The following is a 20,504-nucleotide window of genomic DNA, read 5'->3' on the forward strand; positions in this document are numbered from 1 at the left end:
GCGAAAATACGTGTACGATGTTTCAACAGGGACGTTACGATATCGTAACGATAGCGTGCTACGCTCTCCCGCAATATGGCATATCATAGCAACATTGAACCAAATATGTATGCTGTAACGTGACAAGTCATACGGTACGTACACCCCCTTCTCACTCCAACATAGTTATGCCCCACTTGATCAAATGTTCAAGAACCTTTTATTGTGGGAAGATGTACTATTTGTCTTCTGACCATGCACAAAACAACGTCTTTTAATCTGTGCTCAATTACACATTGAAGAGGGAAACGTCATGCAGCTTCTTTCTGAGACTATATCTACTATTTGCATACCACAATTCCATCGACATTGCTGGCATATAGGAACTAGTAAGTCTTATTACGCATGCATATTGGAGTAGGGTTGCTCCATGTTCCGTCACCTTGGCGACGTAAATGATGCCATAGGTATCGTTCTGGCATGTACATTCAAGCGATCTTTTGCATGTTCCAGTAATGTACCTGTGTTCCTGTAGTCGACACAGTCCGGACAGTCGCAGTGTACTGCAGTGTTGCCGCACCAGTTTTCGGCAGAGCAGCATGGGTAAATACCGCCAGGGTCGCATTCAGCAGGGTTACCGTCTTCAGCAGGGTAGCCCTCTCCGCACTGGCCGTCTTCACGCCACTTCGAAGGAACTATCAAGAAGAAATGCAGTAAGTAACGATTAGTCTTATTATCATCATCATCATTAGTCATATATGAACACGAAAAGGACAACCACAACTCCTTACAATTTTGCTTTCGTTCTCAGTTTAGTTCATTCGTTGTTCATCGTTCTCCACAGCAAATGATTTATCTGTACCCTGACAAATGTCAAGGGGTTGTGAAATTTGATAACTTAGTCAAGAAACTTATATTTTAGGCAGTTTGTCTGTGAATCCCTATTGCAATACTGTGCACGTTTGTAGGCTTGTTTATGGTCACATCTTAATGCGATATTTTGACACGAAAATTATAAAGATAAATTAAGGGACGTTAGGAATCGTCCACTAGGCCAACTTTTGTCCTTCCATTTTTTTCGTGGTATAATTGAAGCATCGTAGATGCATTTACGTTTTGTTTCTATTATTCAAGGTACTTGTTTCATACGAAATGTTGACACGGAAATGATGCCATACGATGCCGTGTTAAAAATCGTCTGAATTGCGATATCGTATGCCTGATAACGATAATTTAAGGTACGCCTTACAACGATATCTTTTACCCCCTTCCACTCACGGCGATGGCAAATTTGACCATCGCGGTGAGAGCGCGGTGGGATCGCCAAGGTCGCCGTGGGAGCGCCGTGAGAGCGCGGTGAGAGCGCCGGGAGTGCCATCGCGGCGAGAGCGCCGTCACCACGGCGATGGTATGGAGCCCTGCCATGCCATCGCGGCGAGAGCGCCGTCACCACGGCGATGGTATGGAGCCCTGCCATACCATCGCCGTGAGAGCGCCGAGGATGGCGATGCAACAATGATCGCCGTAAGAGCGCCATGAGAGCGCCAAGAGAGCGCGGTGAGCGCCAATAGGGCTAAACAATGGTATATGATAGGCCCCATTCCACTAGGACGGCGATCTTACCGCGCTCTCGCTGCGCTCTCGCTGCGCTCTCAACTATAGTTCATGCAGTCTTTATTCTTGAGGAAGTATATTTTGATGAATTTTGTTGTCAAATCATACTTTTGTGTCATGAATCACTTCCTATAATCAAAATCATGGGTAAAACAAATTGGACAACTACACATACGGTGCTTTATTCAGCGTTTCGAGTCACAGGATTACTCCAGAATACATATAACATAAATTGACGAGAAAGGACTCGGAGAAATGTTCAAAATGTACAATGAATTAAATTGAGATAGAATAATCAAGAACACAAAGGTTTACTATGTCTGATTTTTAAATGTTAACAGAATAACATTTTAGTTTTCATGTTCTTAACCTGTAGATTGAGATTATAGAAGACTTATTTTCAATAGATCAACTCGTTTCACTATTCTATAATTCACGATAATAACCTGGCATGATAATGATATTCATTTTGAACAAGTTACATGGCAAATTATTTTTAAAAAACAGCAAGTCAAGCGTATAGATAATCTTAGACTCACGCTGAACGACTCTACAGTGAGCAAAATTGGATTTGTTTACAGCCTTGATTTTATAATTTAAAATTACGTAAGACGTAAAAGTATGACTTGAAATACAATGAAATACACAAAGGGTAAGAAATCTCGTTCTTTATCTCTGAAATTCGTTGAGTAATCTTTAAAGTTCTTGGCAGCCCATAAAAATTGCTGTCCTTTGAGTTTTCCGTAGCGCTGAGAGCGCGCTGGCGTCGCAGGAGAGATTCCACTAGAGCAGCTTTTTCTGCCATCGCGGCGCTCTCACGGCGATGGGGCAAGTTTGCCATCGCCGTGAGAGCGCGGTGAGAGCGCCGTCAAGTGGGATGGGGGCCTTAGCAAAGTGAAATTTGGTGCATATAATGGAGTATAGCGATTTTGTTTATCCCGAGACGATGTCGTATACGTACAGCGATATCGTTTTATAAACCGGAAAATTCGTATATCGTAGACCCATTTTCGCTATTCTAAGGTACGTTTTAAAATACTATATTTTGACACGGATAACCATGTTAAGGTGGGTTTACACCTGCGTATATTTTCATGCCGCATGAGTTCCGTTTTGACATTTTTCGACATGTTGACTGATTTCTTAGATACGCGGCCGCACGCACAAGTCGCACCTCTATCGCATCTCAATCGTCTTTAGAAAGTTTCACGTACGCAGGCAAACGAAAATATACGCCCAGTTCGCCTGATAGTTTTGGACATGCACAAAACTATCATTCGTACGCAGTTTGGTGCCCAAAACGTTATGGATGCGCAATACAGTGGTCCCACGTCGGTCGATTGCGCTATGAAGACGCTACATGTTTGCGCTTTATACGCAGTAATACGCGGAAATCGCGGTATTGCGAGTACATAGCGTTCTTACAGCGCAGACACAACGCACCATGAGCGACCGTATAACGAATGCACACATAGATCACGATTTAGTACCGTGCGTTCTGCTATCGCTTTGCGCATACTACGCGTACTGATAGCGTGATCGACGCACACTCCAGATTTGGAATAAATACGAAGGTGCATCTGACTCCAGACAAAAAAATAATAATCTCAAGATGTATATAACTTTATTGCACAACAATTGTACGAGGTACAAAGTATGGCATCTACATAACTGCAGTGCTATAACTTAACTTAAGGCTTATCTAACTAATACAGGAGTTGTAGTATGGGATAAGTTTCTTACAATCATTGGAGGCTTTTACAATCATTTGGGGAATTTCTAATGTCTAAACCTTCTTTGATATATTTTCCTATATCTGCTATGCAGGGATTGTCACATGTCATTATGTATTTGAATTTGCACTTCAGGTTCATTTGGATAAATCCTTGTGTACAAAATGACAGCCTTCTGTGTAGAAAATTGCGTATATCGGAATATTTGGGACATACAACCATAAAGTGATATTCGTCTTCTATTAGCTCTGGACAGAATGGACAAATCCTCTGGTCGATAGGGATTTTTTGGAATCTTCCGGTTTATGATGTCAGATCCAGGCCAGGACCGACGAATTTGTACCGGGGGCATGGAGAGATGGTCACAACTTGCAGGATACCATGAATGCAGGACACTGGTCCCAACAGAGCCTCCAGGGACGGGAAGATGTAGAGGAACCTGCCCAAGCACTGGGTCAATTTGTGTGACACACGTGCCATTTTGTGTAACAGATATTTGACTTAATTTGCTGATAATGGCACTTTTTTGTGTGTAGAACCACATGATATAAAGGTGCAATATAGAGCCATATTACAACTTTGAAAGAGGGCGTAAGGTTTCATAATTGTTTGATTTACGTGTTTGATAAAGATCTTGAATACGTTTTGTTATGTGTATGGGTGTGATTTTTATAGTAGTTGAAATACTAAGATGATAGGGGAAATCATTAAGGACAAAGTGAAAACAAACACAATCTTAACAGTGCACATAACTTCTTAAGGTAAATGATGGCCCACATTACTGTAAAAGCACAGTGTCACTGCTTCACTGCTTCGCAAATGAATAAAAAAAACCTCTTCACTGTTTACTTGTCAATGTTCTACTTGCACTGCCTGTAAACAAAAGCATACGTAGTACAAAGGGTTCCTCTAACAAAAATACTCTATTGGCAATGCTCGCAAACAAAAGTATATGTAACAGAAACTGTTCCTCTGACACACCTGAAATGCGTTTGGAATGCAGTTAGCAACAGGTGCGTCAGGCATGCGGTCGGTAGACGTTGTGTGCGTCCGGAAAACGCCCAACATACGTACCCCATACGAATCTATTCGCAGTACGGAAAATTTTGTTGCGCATTTCAGTCGCAATCATACGCATCTCATGCGAAATGAAAACGCTGAAGTCGTAATTCAAACGCCAGATGGGCTCGACGTACAATTTAATTTATTCCAAAAAAAATCCGAATGTTGGGCGTTCGGCGGAAATTTCATGCGGAAATCATGCGCACTTGAAAATATACGCAGGTGTAAACCCACCTTTAGAGTGAGAAGGGGGTGTACGTACCGTATGACTTGTCACGTTACAGCATACATATTTGGTTCAATGTTGCTATGATATGCGATATTGCAGAAGATCGTAGCACGCTATCGATACGATATGGTTACGTACCTGTCGCAACATCGTACAAGTATTTTCGCTTGTTTACGGTACCCTTTTTCAAAACGTTATTTTGACACGGAAATTGTAAAGCTGTGCAAATGGGACGTATGGACATCGTTCAAAAGGTCCCTTAAGGCCTACCGAAACGACGTTTCGTTCAAAGCATCGTAGACGTATTTATGTCTATTTTCGCTTCTTTCAGGTACCTTTTTCAATACGAAATTTTGACACGGATATGATGCCATACCCCCCATTCCAAACATGGTTATGTCCCACTTGATCAAATCAACGTTACCATAAGCGACGCCTGGCGGACCATTAGGTACTGCGTACGTGTCACTTGAAATCGAGACCCTTCCCTCCCCCATTCCAAACATGGTTATGTCCAACTTGGAACAGGCGGCGGAAGGTGATTTGGAGTGCGGATAAACAATGACATAACACGTCTAGCACATTGTACCTGTTGCGATTCAAACAAAGTCAAAGTCAAAGTCTAGCGCATGACAGGGCGACGTGATTGACAACTCTCTGTCACATGAAATAAACTTTCTATTATAAAGATTCTATCATACCATATATCTTTTGTTTAGAGTGATTCTGCCAAAGGTGATCGAAAAGAGAAGTTGAATATGTCTTACCATCCTGTATCTCGCAGACGTAGCGGAATCGTAGGAGGCAGGTTGCACCTGCCCACTTGTCTCGTCGTTCCCCCTCTTTATCCCCGAAAACGATGTGCGCACAGTTGTATCTGTTGTTCGGCTCCCCGGACGCCCAGCTCGTAAAACTGCCCAGTGCGGTGCCCCTGCCGTCTCTCCAGACACCCGCTGTCTTCTTCATACCAAGCCAAAACTGAGCGTCCCTATATTGTTAAATGTAGAAGTGCATGACATCAGTTTGTTATTGCCTCTCTTCTTGCTAGTTCTGCAGACAACAATATTCATTCAACGTCTTTCGGACGCAGCAGCATCTTGTGCTGCAGTGCTATGTGAACCAGTCAGAATTGCCATGAGGAAAGTGACAGACGGTCACCGAAAAGTCGTTATGAATAAAGCAATATTTGTGTAAACGACTTTCTTTATTAAGTGACGTACCAAACTGATGAAACTGTTCACGAATTTACATTCAACTAACAGTGAGGCCCAAGCTCATACAGTTGTCACCTTCAGCCCCGGTCACAAAGCACGTACGATTCCTTGCGATTCCTTGCGATGCGCGGTATAAGCGCAGTGCGTCGTAAGTCGGGGGAGAATCGGAAGCAATGGATTAAATATATAAATATATAAAGCCGCGGTCACAAAGCGCGTAGTGCATCGTACGATGAGGTCAGAAGAGCGTACCTGCGTCAATCGCAGTAAATCATAGTAAATCGGGGAGCGTCCTATGACGAAAAATGGAGCTGGAATGGATTTTAAACATGTTCAAAGTTTCTCCATCGTCGTACGATTTTTATTGCCCCCATAGCAGACTTCATTACGGTCATTTTTTTCTTTCTGATGACGTTAAAGTTTCATAAACTTATAGCATGTTGTGATAGTTTTAGTTTTCCCTGATATTGTCGATGTTGACGAAAAGGTCAATTATATCAGTCGCAACTGTTCACTGAAGCAACCAGAGAACATCGCGCCCGTAGAGGAGCCTGCCTTCAAGGCAAGATTTTTCACGTGGCAGAGTCGGTATCACGTACAGGTGATGAAGACAATTGTTTGATCACTACATGCATTTGGGTTCATAATCAGATTAGATCTCAGCTCTCGCCAGTCTTGGGTCAGATTACCATAACCGTAACCATGGGGACAACTCGAACAGAAAGGCAGGCTCTATGAATCGGAAATATATATGATATAATGCTTATGATACCATTTTTGAATGATGACATTTTTTGTTGAGAGCATATCATAATACATGTACGATCTTCGAAAAAGCCTGACTCGTAGAGTCGTCAAGCAGGCCAAGATAACCATACCAGTACTTGCGCTTGACTTGAACCTTTGCTTGTAATACTCATATTGCAGTGAAACAACCAGAGGGGCGAGTAAGAACAGAAAGAAACAACACCCCGACTCCCGGGATTCGAACCCGCGCCAAACCCGGGCAGCCGGATCACAAATCGAACGTGCAAACCGTTCGGCCATAAAGGCTTAAGCCGTTAGGCGTCTTCGGTTTAGCAGTCCTTGAACACCACTGTTACACTACTCCCCCTTTTCTTTTCAAGATTCGTCCTCGAATCTCCGAGATCGACATCCCTGTGTGGCACATACTAGCCTGTTAATCACAGGGCCGGTGTGGGAACCAGTGAAACAACCAGAGGGGCGAGTAAGAACAGAAAGAAACAACACCCCGACTCCCGGGATTCGAACCCGCGCCAAACCCGGGCAGCCGGATCACAAATCGAACGTGCAAACCGTTCGGCCATAAGGGCTTAAGCCGTTAGGCGTCTTCGGTTTAGCAGTCCTTGAACACCACTGTTACACTACTCCCCCTTTTCTTTTCAGAGTAAAAGCTATGCGAGCATCCTTTAAACTTAAATCATTGCTAGCATCAAATCATAATCCCTCAATATCTCTTGCCCTGGATTTATTTCAAAGCCTAGTCAAGCCGATCTTGCTCTACTGCGGGGAAATACTTGGAACAAACGCTCAAAACAAAGAGCTCATCCTAAAAGGAATTAAGGAATATCCGAATGAAAGTGTTAGGGATACAGTTTCAAACATCATTGCCCCGATACTGGGACCGGATGTAAATATACTTAAGGCTATCCGTGTTGGCAGGAAATATGATACATCATCTACCCGTCCTGTTCTTGTTCGATTTAAGAAGTATACTGACAAAATGAATATTACATATCAATCAGACGCCCTGAGAAATCAGAACGTAACACTAGAGCAGCCTAATATTTCCTACGAGATTCCCGATCTAGAACATGTACTGCTTAACTACTGTAAGGTATTACTTAGTGTTCCTAGAAGTTCTGTTAACGCTGCTGTACTGGGCGAGCTAGGTGTGTTTCCACTGTATATAGACACCCAGACACGACTGATTAAATATTGGCTTACATTACACAATATGTCTAATGATAGAATTGTTAAAAAAGCGTACGACACTGCTGTTGCTCAAGAACATGAATGGATTACACATGTACAAGATATGCTATGCAGACATGGTTTCCAAAATATTTGGCTAAACCCTAATGTCGATGCCAAATATTTTGGAAACATGTTCAAGGAACGCCTAAAGGACACATATCTTTCGAACTGGAGACAAAAGATAAGAAACTTTAGTAAACTGGCAACATATTCGAAAATTAAGACAACCTTTGCGCTAGAAAACTATCTTTTATCAATTCAAAACAGATCATTCACTAATAGCATAACAAAACTAAGGATTGGAGCACATTGTTTAGAAATTGAAAAGGGTCGTCACAAAAATATACCATCCGAAAAGAGAATGTGTCCCATCTGCAAAGACAGTATTGAAGATGAATACCATTTCCTGATGATATGCCCTTGTTATGATGAAGAAAGGAAAAAGTTATTGACCATGTGTAACAACAGAACAACACTACCTAATACAAGTAGAGAAATATTCAATGTAATTCTATCATGTCCCGACTCCATATCTGTCCACCTAGGCCAATATATATATAATGCTATGCAAAAGAGAAGTCGTGCTTTAACAATGTAAAATACACTATGCCGCCTTATTTTCTATTATGTTAGATTAGAATATACTCATGTAGATAGTTCGTAGTTGCTAGTAATACATGTTACTTGCCATACATTGTACCTGATACAATCGTTGTGCAATAAACTTGACTTGACTTGACTATTGTCATGGTCTCTTTTAATTAATTTTTACAGTGAAAGACATTATAGGAAGGTATTAAACAGCTAGGGCCACGTTTGGTTGGTTAAAGAAGCACGAACGCGTTCAGGTGGCTTTTCAGAAGAAACACAAGTGAAAAATCGTACGACGCTGGAAAAAAGTTTGAACGCATCCGATGCTCTGCAATGGCTGATTTTGCTTACGATTTTGCTGCGATTCACTGCGCTCATCGTACGATATGCGGAATACTCCATCGCCATCGTACGCGCTTTGTGACCGGGGCTTTACCTGCTGACGCAGTTCTTTAGGAACACCAGGTTCCGTTGTTCCTCTTCGTCCCTTGGAATCGCAACGATGCCGCCTTGTCGTCTGCATTCTCCCTTTGCGCCCTCATACGCTGAGCTACTTTCAGGGACGGTGTACGTCTTACCACTGGGCAGTACGATTCGGTTGTCTTCCGGACAGATTCCTTCAAAGACAAGAGTTCGGAGACCTCATACCGTTTGTAATTTTGCTTTTGTTCTCAATTTAGTTAATTCTTTGTTCATCGTTCTACACAGCAACTGATTTATTTATACCCTGACATATGTCAAGGGGTTGTGAAATTTGAAAACTTAGTCAAGAAACTAATATTTATATTTCAGCCATACATAGTATGGTGAAATATATTGTATTCGTAATGTTTCTTCTTTCTTCTTCTTCTTCTTCTTTCTCCTGTCAAATCTTCAAAGTGATTCATCTCCGCCGTTCCTGGACCGAATGACCTGAAATTTGGCACAGGGGTAGAATGGGCCAATACCTTGATGCTTTTTCTCAGTTTTTTCATATCTGCCTCTAAAATGATTTTATTGAGATTTTTTGGTCAATTTTAGACCAAAACTGTATATTTTGGCCCCTGTACCCTGGTATTACAACCAAATGAGCTGAAATTTGACAGAGATGTGCCTTGATAATGCCCCCATATAAATTCGAGAACACTTTTGGTGTACAGTACAACAAAATGCTTACTTTTGCGATTTTTTGACCAATTTTTGACCAAAAAAGGACACTTTTGGCCCCTGTACCCTGGTATTACAACCAAATGAGCTGAAATTTGACAGAAATGTGCCTTGATAATGCCCCCATATAAATTCAATAACACTTTTGGTGTACAGTACAACAAAATGCTTATTTTTGCGATTTTTTGACCAATTTTTGACCAAAAAAGGACACTTTTGGCTCCTGTACCTTGGTATTGCAACCGAATGAGCTGAAATTTGACACAGATGTGCCTTGATAATCCCTTCATATAAATTCAATAACACTTTTGGTGTACAGTGCAACAAAATGCTTATTTTTTGCGATTTTTGGCCAATTTTTGACCAAAAAAGGACACTTTTGGCTCCTGTACCCTGGTATTACAATTAAATGACCTGAAATTTGGTATAGATAGGCATTAGATACTTGGTAACAAGATTCAAGTAAAATTTTTGACGTAAACAACTTTAAAATGATTAATTTTGGCACTTTTCTGAAGGGAAATTTGTTTTCTTTTGGCCTCCTGACGTGACCTTCCGTGACCCCGCACAGAGCCACACCTGTGCGCGTCAGCCGGAGAGTTAATTGAATCAAAGACCTAGCCAATCAGCGAAGAGGAGGCCAAAGGCTAATTAATATTCATAAGCGGGGCCTCATGATCCCGTATATAGCAGTGTTCCCGCCAGGGGGAGCGAAGCCCGCCTAAGGCTCTCGCATTTTAGACTATTCAGAAGGCTTTATATTGTATCAGTTCTTAGGGGCATATCTATGATAATCGCAGCAGTCACTTAACTTCTCTTCAGGAGTTTAGCGTAACACTATTTCAGGTCAAACCGTCAAAGGCAACTAAAAACAAACTTTAACGTTACTGAGTTCAACAGTACTTATAACTTGTTATCCGAAGTTGAAACGCTAGCGATGGTATTTTCGCTGCGCTGTTAGCTCCGTGCGACTGTTGTTGACGGTCTTATAACGGTATATTTTGCACCCCTGTACCCTGGTATGAGTAACATTTGGTATAGATAGGCATAAGATAGTTGGTAAAATGATCCAAGTAAAATTTTTGGCATGAAGTACTGTAAAAGGCTTAATTACAGCACTTTTTTTAGGGGAAATTGGTTTTCTTTCGTTCTCCATGCCATGACCTTTCGGATGTTCACCCCACAGAGCCGACATCTGCACCTGCGTCTAGCCGGCAGGAAGAGTTAATTCAATTAATGGTTCAGCCAATCAGCGAAGAGGAAAGCGAAGGCTAATTAATATTCATAAGCGGGACCACACAATACGTTAACTTGAAGACTCAGGCCGTACAGACTTCTCGCCAGGATTTTTTCAAAGCGTCGGTCAGGGGTCCGGGGGCCGCCGAATGTCCCTGGCGGGGTCCAGGGGCAGGGCCACTGTGGGGGGGACCCAGGTGGGCGAAGCCCCCCGGAAGCTCTTGCATTTTAGAATATTGAGAAGGCTTCTTTTATCAGTTTTTTTTAGGGTCATATCTACGATAATCGTAGCAGTCACTTACTTCTCTTCAGCAGTTTGACTTTAAAATATTTCGGGTCAAAGCTTCAAAGACAACTAAAACCTCATAAACAACAAACTTTACTTAGCTCAACAGTATACAAAAATATTGTACGGGTTGCCATCCTTAGTTGAAGCGCTTATTTATAGCGCTAGTATCTTCGCTGCGCCGTTAGCCGCCGTGCGACTTTTGTTGACGGTCTGATATCCCTACGTCGCCGCCTCGTTGATATTCCCACTGACATGTTTCAAGAAAAATACCCAGCAAAAAACGCTGTTCTGCGTCAAATTCTATTCTATAAAACATGTGGGACTCAGTGTTACAGTCTAAATATTTTGTAGAAGCACCGCTGTAGGAAAGAAGGTCCAAGCAATGTAAAACATCACGTAGCATGAAGTTCGCTGTCAACTGGCACACAGCACATGACTGTTTGAAACTCTAAGTCTAATCAACAGCCGTGTTTGATTGATAGCCGGCGGTCCTTTGATGAAGTCGGCGAAAGGTGCGTTAGTTAGAAAATCTGCGTTTAGTTTTGATACGTAATTATAAGTTAGACAGTGGCGAGAATGATTATTTTCTCATCAATATTTCTCTTCAGAATTATTTGAACTTAATTGTACATCTAAACAATTGGCTTACCTGTGCAATGTTTATATGATTAATGATCAGTGTACTGAAATCATGTGTAACGTATGGCTCCTAGTCAATAGATCAGCATTTTCTCTATAGTGACCACCTGTCTATAGTGGCCACATTTCCTAGTGCTGTTGTTGTTTGACATAAACTTTGAACATTTAAATTGTAAGTAACTTTAAACTGCCAGAGTTTCAGCCCAATAAAACACTCTCAGCGCCAGGGTTTGAACAGACTGACCAGACAGACGAAAATAAATCCTCGAACAAGGTTCAATCGTATCTTCCGGGTCTGACAGGAAGTTGTTAAACTAAAATAAGAATAGGCTCGATGGCTGATTGCATACAAAGTAAAACAGTTTAACAGTTTTACAGCTTGAAGAAAACAAACGCTCCTACAGTACCTGCACCTGCTTGATAATTATTAAATCGTATGCCCTACTTGAATAAAAAAAGTTCACTGCAATAATAAAGGTACCCACATCACAAGGAGCTTATACTTTTTTAAACTTACACCTAGTTATCGTACTGAAAATTGTTAATGACATTACATGAAGTCATTCAACAATTTTCAGTCATGATGAAAATTTTCTGAATGGAAGGTGTGATTATTGTCATTTTCTGAAAAATAGAAGCAAGCTCTGTTTTTACCTGGAATCAATTCACAATACCAGTCCACTTTGGGGGATAATGTACTGTTAAGAGGATGTTTTTGCGCAGGGGTGATTTGGAACAGTCCAATGTTGCGTGGGAAGGGGTATGGCTGAAATATGCTGTATTTGCTCTTAAGCAAATGTCGGCCTTTCTAGTTTAGGCAGTTTGTCTGTGTATCCCTATCGCAACATCGCGCACGTTACTTTGACGAACATATTGTGATACGATGTTTAGATATAGAATTTACAAGCCAGAACGATACCGTATGAAAAAAAAAAAGAAATTCGTCTGGATTGCGATATCGTATACCCGATGACGGTCATTATATTTCAGCCATACCATAGGTATGGTGAAATATATTGTATTCGTAATGTTTCTTTCTTTCTCCTGTCAAATCTTCAAATCGATTCAACTCCGTCGTTCCTGGACCGAATTACTTGAAATTTGGCACAAGGGTAGAGTGGGTCAATACCCAGGTGTTTTTTTTCTCATTTTTTCCATATCTTCCTTTAAAATGATTTTATTCATGTTTTTTGCAATTTTTATGTACATTTTGCCCCCCTGTTCCCTGGTGTTACAGCCGAATGACCTAAAATTTGGTACAGAGGTGCCTTGATCATATGCCCACAAAATTCCAAAACAATTTTGGCATACGGTACAGCAAAATGCTTAATTTTGGCATTTTTTGCCATTTTTTGCCCCAGAAATGACATTTTTTGCTCCTATACCCCCATTTTACAACCAAATGACCTGAAATTTGGTATAGGAGTGCCGTCTACAAATGCAAACATGAATTCATTGACACTTTTGGCATACGGTACAACAAAATGCTTAATTTTGGAACTTTTTGGCCATTGTTTGACCAAAAACGTACGCTTTTGGCTCCTGTTCCCTGGTCCTGTAACCAAATGACCTACATTTTGGTAAATAGGTGCACTAGATATTCATTCAAATGACCCATGTATAATTTCTGGCATAAACCACTTCAAAATGATATAGTTGGGTACCTTTTTAGTAATTCTCCACTGGCCAGAGGGTCAACGACCTCTCCCACCTGAAGACAGCATGTGCACATGTCTATATATACTAGTAACTTGATTAAAGAGGTAACCAATCACGTAGCCTGAGTCAACATCCCGAAGGGGATTGGCAGCCAATCAGTGAGCCCGGTGTTATCTGGATGAGTCCATTCTGGCATGGAGGGGGTACATATTTTTTAAATTCATCTTTGGACTGTTGATTATATAATGTCTCTCAGTGGGAGTATTTTTGAACTGGACTATTTTGCAATTTTACATGGGGTGTACTGGAAGAGTCCATTCTTGCATGGAGGGGGGCATTTTTTTAAAATTTGTTTATGGACTTTGGTGATTTGATATGTCAAAGTGTTTCAGTGTGGTTATTTTTTGACTGGTCAACTTTGCAATTTTACATAGGTTGTGCTTACATGGGGGGATTTTTAAAATCCATTTTTGGGACTTTGGTGATTACGTCCAAGTCCAATTTTAGCGGATGTATTTTTGGACTGCACCACTTTACATAGGGGCATCGCAAAAAGAGTCCATTCTTGCATGGGGATGTTTTCAAATTTAGTTTTAGAAAGGTGATAATTCAATATTCCATTTTTAGTGGAAGTGTTTTTGGACTGGTCTATTTTACCTTTTCATGCCTTTTTTGCTTAGTTCAACCTTGACCATGTTTTCAGTGAGAGTATTTCTGGACTGGTCTATTGTGCAAATTCACATGGGGTGCACTGGAAGAGTCCATTCTTGCACTAGGAATTTTGTAAGATTCATTTTTGGGTGTCATTAAGTGTCATAAGTGGAAGTGACTTTTAAACAAAAGTGTTCGATTCTTGCACATGGGTGATTTTGGAATAGTCTGTTGTTGCATGGGGAGGGAGATGGCTGAAATATGCTGCATTTGCTCTCAAGCAAATGTCGTCCTTTCTAGTTTGAGATTCTTCTTATAACGTTATCTTAGCAAAGTGAAGTTTGCTGGGTCTAATGGGCCCATGATGGAGTTTTCCGATATTTTTGTTCCGAGACAATAACGTATTCGTAAACGATATCGTTTTAGCAGGAAAATACGTATATCGTAGACGTATTTACGCTATTTCAAGGTACGTTTTTAGATACGATATTTTGACACGGAAATGATGCCATATCGATACGATATGGTATACGTCCCTGTCGCGACATCGTACGTGTATTTTCGCTTGTTTAAGGTACCCTTTTCCAAAACGCTATTTTGACACGGAAATTGTAAAGCTGTGCAGAGGGGACGTATGGACATAGTTAAAAAGTCCCCTTAAGGCTTTCCGAAACGACGTTTTGTTCAAAGCATCTCGTAGACGTAGTTACGTCTATTTTCACTTCTATAAGGTACCTTTTTCAATACGAAATTTTGACACGGAAATGATACCATACATTTTCTTCCGTCGGTATTGACTTAAGAATGAAGACAAGTTGAATAATCAGGAAATGTCCATCAAAGCCATTAATGCTCTCACTAAGTACTCCAGCATCCTGGAGATAGTCTGAAAAGGTCCTTGCTGTTTGTGGACGGGTGTTGCAATCTTGCAGAATGGCACTTGGTCCAATATTGAAGAGGTAGGATATCGCTACTGGATGGAGGAGGATGTCCCTATGTCACCACATTGAAGTTGCCTGGAATGATGACGAGTCTTCTTTTTCCTATGGCGGTTACACCGCCCAACACCATGACGTTGCCTCCACCACCAAACGCTGAAAGTTACTCTTGTCTTGTCATCGTGCGGTTCTCCTTGTCGCCTCCACGCTTAAAATTTGACTCGGCCATCCAACTGCCAAAGGGCAGATGCAGATATAATCTACTCAAATGTGCTAAAACAAACTTACATGTTCTGTATAAAAACGTGACGCGAAAAGAGGATTGATTGAATCTCTGACGCGCGCCAATGCCAACAGGGTGATACAGTGTTGAACTGAAGCAAGGAAATTTGGGCACTTTTTTTGGTGACCCACTCACATAAACAGGCCTGTTGCTCGTAAGTTTGATACCATAGGAAAGGGAATCACACAAGCTTTCTATTGATATGTAACACATTGACGTTTATGAAGAAATAACGGAAATATGATATTCCAAACGTTTTGTGCTGAGTTTAGTTCGGCAGCTGAAGAAACGACACCAATGTGGTAGCCATAAATGTAGATTCCAACTTGGTAAAAGTGATAAAAGGTTGCCATAGGTTGCTGCAGTTACAATAAAGGAATCAGGATAAATGAATTTGATGTGATAAAAATCTGGCTGTGATACCATCTTTTTTGCTTCAACACATGGCTCCTTGTTACAACGTTTATTGATATATCCTTTTTTACCCATCTTGTTTTTGCGCACTCGCACTAGAAATGTAGCCCTGCAAAGGATGTCACCCCTTAAGTGGCATAACATGCATTATGCCATACGTCACACATGGTGTCATATCCACGGCTAGTGAATAAGTCGATGAAGGCTCGACACTCATCAGGTACCAGACAAGCCAAATAGCATTGTTACTGTATTCTCCAAGCGAAAGTTCCTCTCCGGCGCCAGCTGTTTTAGACTTTTTTGTCGTTTTTCTAATGCTTTCTATTTTGTAATTGTTTTTTTTTTCTTTTTGTCTCACGGTCAATGGTACGAAATAGAAAGCCCGATGAAAACGCCTAAATGAACATTAAAAAAAAACCCAGCCGGGACCTAACCTCTGCATGGAGAGTATGTTACTCAAGCAACTGCGTTTGGAAACGGTCAGACGGATCAGGTAACATCCACTACTTTTCGTCAGTGACTCAGACAAATTCTTATCAAGTGAATATAGTGAATGCCTACGTGCAAATACTTGGACTTCACACAGGGCCAGTATACGGTTGGCTCCGGGAAGACGGATGCCCACATAGCGTCCCCGCATTCCCGGACATGAGACGGAAATGGACGGCTTGCTCAGGTCGATTCGCTGATACCCACCACACTTGGGGTTGTCGGTGACCGTGCGGGAGTGCCCGATGTGGATGTTGAAGGGGTTCAGTCGATCTCCACAGCAGTCCTCGCGGTTGTAGATGACAACACTGTAGATATTGAAGACGAAAAACAACTTAATGCATGTTTTGATGAAGATTCAACTTATAAAGTTAAACTCCATAATATTTTACAAATGTAAATTGATAAGCTTGTAATCATTGATAGATCAATAGTCACATAATTGGGTCATACATATTGAGCCTTTTAATTTTTATTTTCTATATATTAATTGGCATAACCACAAAAAGTATAGTTTGTCAAGGACTAATGTAAACAATTAATAACTTACTTATAATATATAAGAATCATATTCCTTTTACGTGTACTTGAATAATCCAATGCAGGTTATCAAAAATTGTTTACAAAGAGTTTGTAACAGTTCAAGTCTTAAATCAAAGCATCTAGGGTATATTTAACCTAGCATTATTTTGATCTTGTCCGTGGCAATTTTGCTAATGTTACATGTTCAGTCATAAAAGAAGATGCCAGGAACGACCATGTACAAACCCATTGTTTTTCATGATATACATATCTGGGTAGAGATTTTGATCTACCACAGATAGTGACCGCAGCCTCTACCACCAGTGGAGAATCCCATGACGATATCTACCAGGGGTGGGCACCGGTACAAATTCAGGTTTTCTTTTAAAACCGGTCCGAAAAAAACGGACCTGATAAAAATCAGTGGACTGGATTTTTGACAGATTGGAAAATTAACAGATAATATCGACAGGCTTTCACGCGTTGGGGGAGGGGAGGGGGGCTGGTACAATAAGATAACGAGATAGAAATGGACTTTATAGTTAATTTGTACCAAATTTTCACAGACAACCTTGCTTTCAATACGACCAATTTTAGTCCGCCCCGAAATTGTCAGTCCCCATAGACACATGGCAAAGCAACAGGACGTCTATATCGCGGCCACTACCACCCGGAGTTAAAGACGCAACTTTTCATAATCAGGTCCTGGTTCCGGCCTGAACCTGGACCTGGACCTAGACCTGAACCTCCGGACCGGACCTGAATTTTCTGTACCGGTGTGACAGCAATTTTGCCCCCCCGTGATTTCGCCCCCCCCCCCCCCCCGGGGGGCGAAATCACTAGCGATCTCGCCCTCCCCGGCTAGTGATCTCGCCCCCCTACCTTGCCCCCCTTTAGCGATTTCGCCCCACTCCAAAAAAAACGGGTTTACATGACATTTTGGAAGTTGATTGGTATAAATCACAAAATGCAGTGTCAGAATAATATTACACGAGTTTGATACATAACTCCATTCATAGTATCAATAGTAACGTAATTACATGGTAATAAGATAGTTGAACTTGTTTCAGACAAGGAGGGTTGGGTCCCTTGTATTCCCATTATTGCATATACCTGAGTCTTGACATAAGATGCATTTCATTGTATTCACCTGTCCTCAAACAACATATATATATCCAATATGAAGTCTCTACCATGAAGTGACCACAAAAGAACTATGTAATGTCTTTATTAATTATGCAAATATTAGGTATTAATTAGAATAACGCACAATTTGGTATATGCACCTGGCCAAGAGATATCTTCACCTCCAACATGAATGTTTTTTCTAGTATTTAGGAACTGATGCATTTACCCGTGTTTCTTAAGACTGGTACTTTACCAGTGTTTGTGTAGCATTTAGCAACAGCTATATCAACTTGCGCGTAGATAGTGTTTATAATGAGCTATTATTCACGTGGTTTTTGTTAGTGCTTTGGAAATGTTTCCAGCACAAGAAAGAAAACACTGTGACAAATTGAAAACATATAGCTGACGTATTCCGTACCATAGACGGTGTTGATTTATACGTTCGCTGTTTTTATGCCACCTCAGCTGCAAAAATTGTCTTTTTCATTTCAACGTCATGTTTGCACCGAACAATGTAGTATCGACTTTCGAGGTATGACAGGCATCTTACGGTACAGTAATAAGGTGCCATATAGGTACCAGATAACACACCATACACGTTACTCCCCAGGTGCAGTATAGTACCAGGTAGCGCACCTGTAATATGTAGTAACCAGCTGCTCTTGGGGGGGGGGGGGCGAAAACGCTAAAGGGGGGCGACAACGCTAGTGATCTCGATCGCCGGGGGGGGGGGGGGCGAGATCGCTGTCACACCGGTACCTACGCCTAATCTCTACCCAAAATCGAAGTTCCGTCAGATTTGAATATCTCTAACCTACTGCTATATGTACCGTGCACGTACCTTGTAACCTTGGACGTTTCACCAAGGTCCACATACCAGGTGGGGTTGTTTTCTGCTCTAGTGTGGGTGCAGGAGTTACCTCTGTTGTCGCTGTTGGTGTCGCCATCTACGGCACGGCTGGCAGGAGCTGACCCATAAGTGCTGCTTTGGTAAGCTGGCTTCAGCAACGCGAGATTGACCCCTGTCAAAGTAGAGATGACCATCATTAGCGTCATATGTACACAAATTGGACAACATGTATTATTTCTGAAGGCTACTTTTTATCTCAGTTTCTTTAGTGGCCTAAATTATGTCAATTTCTAAAATCTTATTGTCCATCAATATTCAGTTGATTCAGGACCAGTAACGTGACAAGCAACAGGAAAGAATTCCCGAGTAAGTAACCGCCGTGTTTAATTTTAATGCCATACAAAGAGAGTGGTTTAGTAAAAGGGCATGATACGATTGACGGTCATCGAATACACAATATGCCATCGTTTGTATACTTTTATTACGATGCTGTAGACGCATTTACGCTGCTTAAATGTACAAAATCATGTTTTGGTATCCGTAAACATCGTCTAAATATTGAATGATACTAACTAATATGATAAACGATGCACGGTAAAACAAGCATCTTGCTGGTCCAGTTTCACATTTCTTTGCTATAAATGACATTAAACACTAACATGGCGATAAAGTGTACAGAATGGTGTGTTTATAAGACAAACTTTTGACGCGAAAATTATGTTATACCTTTGCGAAAGTCAAAACATTTACTGCATCCACAGTGACCTGGCAAGGCCCCGCACCGTCCGCCCTCTTGATTCGAACAACAGGGCGCATTTGACTTAGGGTTACACTGCCCAGGACTCGCTCCTGGGGCTGGAAACTGCCTTCCACACCGAAAGTCATTTCTCCACTTCATTGCCGCTGTTAAAGAAAAATACAAATATCTAGTAAATATCCGCGAACAGTTTTATCAGGTTGGTACGTCACTGAATAAAGATACTAAATGCAGAACCACTTCTCTATTTCCACCGACGTTTCGATGACTGTCTGTCACCTTCCTCGGGACAATTCTGATTGGTTCACATTTTACCACTGCTTACAGATGCGGTCACAAACGCAAAGTATTTGCATATATGCAGTGATTCTCTGCGATGTTTAAACGGTCCCCAATGTAAAGAAGTGTAACATATACATATATATCAGTTAAATAAATAAACAAAGAAACGTTAACAACTAGGACCAGACAAAATTGCCCTGCCTAAGGAAGGTAACAAACTCCGGTGAAAAAAAAAATTGTTGCGTAAAAATAGCCTATTTCAAGTATCTATAGTATATATATATATATATATATATATATATATATATATATATATATAGTAAATATGTATGCAACCGGGTATTGTCAACTAATGGACGAATATATTGACCATTCATCTTTGGAAGAGGACTTGACCTGTACAAGAGCAGATGGTGAACTTACCAACGCAAGTCTTGCCATCGGAGCCCGGTACGAAACCGGTTCCGCATGCCGAGACGCATCGGGAACTTCCGTCATCGTTTTGGAAGACAAAGTCACTACATGCGCATGTCTTGCCATCGGAGCCTGGTTCGGTACCGGCTGGGCATTCTGCGACGCACTGGATAACTCCACCGCCCTTGTCGAAAGAAAAGTGCTTACAGCTGCGGCATTCCGTGTCGAGCTTCGATCCAGGGGACATGGGAATACATCCTGTATTGGTACAAATTACATTTTTGAAAAATGAAAATGCCCATCAAAGCTCATTTTTACCCAAGGTAGGCCGATAGCTTGCATGTATTATCAAGCAAATAAAGGCCCTGGCGTACCGGTGTTACAGCG

The 20,504-nt window shown here is 41.3% G+C and overlaps 1 protein-coding gene across 1 annotated transcript in view; it reads right to left on the reverse strand.

Moving 5' to 3' along the window:
- LOC118406182 overlaps nucleotides 1-20,504 on the reverse strand; it is a 47,100-nt gene that overhangs the window by 4,437 nt on the left and 22,159 nt on the right. Inside the window, exons 24-30 of the mRNA XM_035806065.1 lie at nucleotides 20,127-20,375; nucleotides 19,391-19,567; nucleotides 18,656-18,836; nucleotides 16,237-16,472; nucleotides 8,857-9,037; nucleotides 5,385-5,605; nucleotides 501-674 (exon numbers count right to left, since the gene is read on the reverse strand). Of these exons, the coding sequence (XP_035661958.1) occupies nucleotides 501-674; nucleotides 5,385-5,605; nucleotides 8,857-9,037; nucleotides 16,237-16,472; nucleotides 18,656-18,836; nucleotides 19,391-19,567; nucleotides 20,127-20,375 (1,419 nt within the window). The remainder of the gene's footprint in view (nucleotides 1-500; nucleotides 675-5,384; nucleotides 5,606-8,856; nucleotides 9,038-16,236; nucleotides 16,473-18,655; nucleotides 18,837-19,390; nucleotides 19,568-20,126; nucleotides 20,376-20,504) is intronic.

Source organism: Branchiostoma floridae, chromosome 18 (genome assembly GCF_000003815.2).
Source record: "Branchiostoma floridae strain S238N-H82 chromosome 18, Bfl_VNyyK, whole genome shotgun sequence".
Taxonomy (NCBI): domain Eukaryota; kingdom Metazoa; phylum Chordata; class Leptocardii; order Amphioxiformes; family Branchiostomatidae; genus Branchiostoma; species Branchiostoma floridae.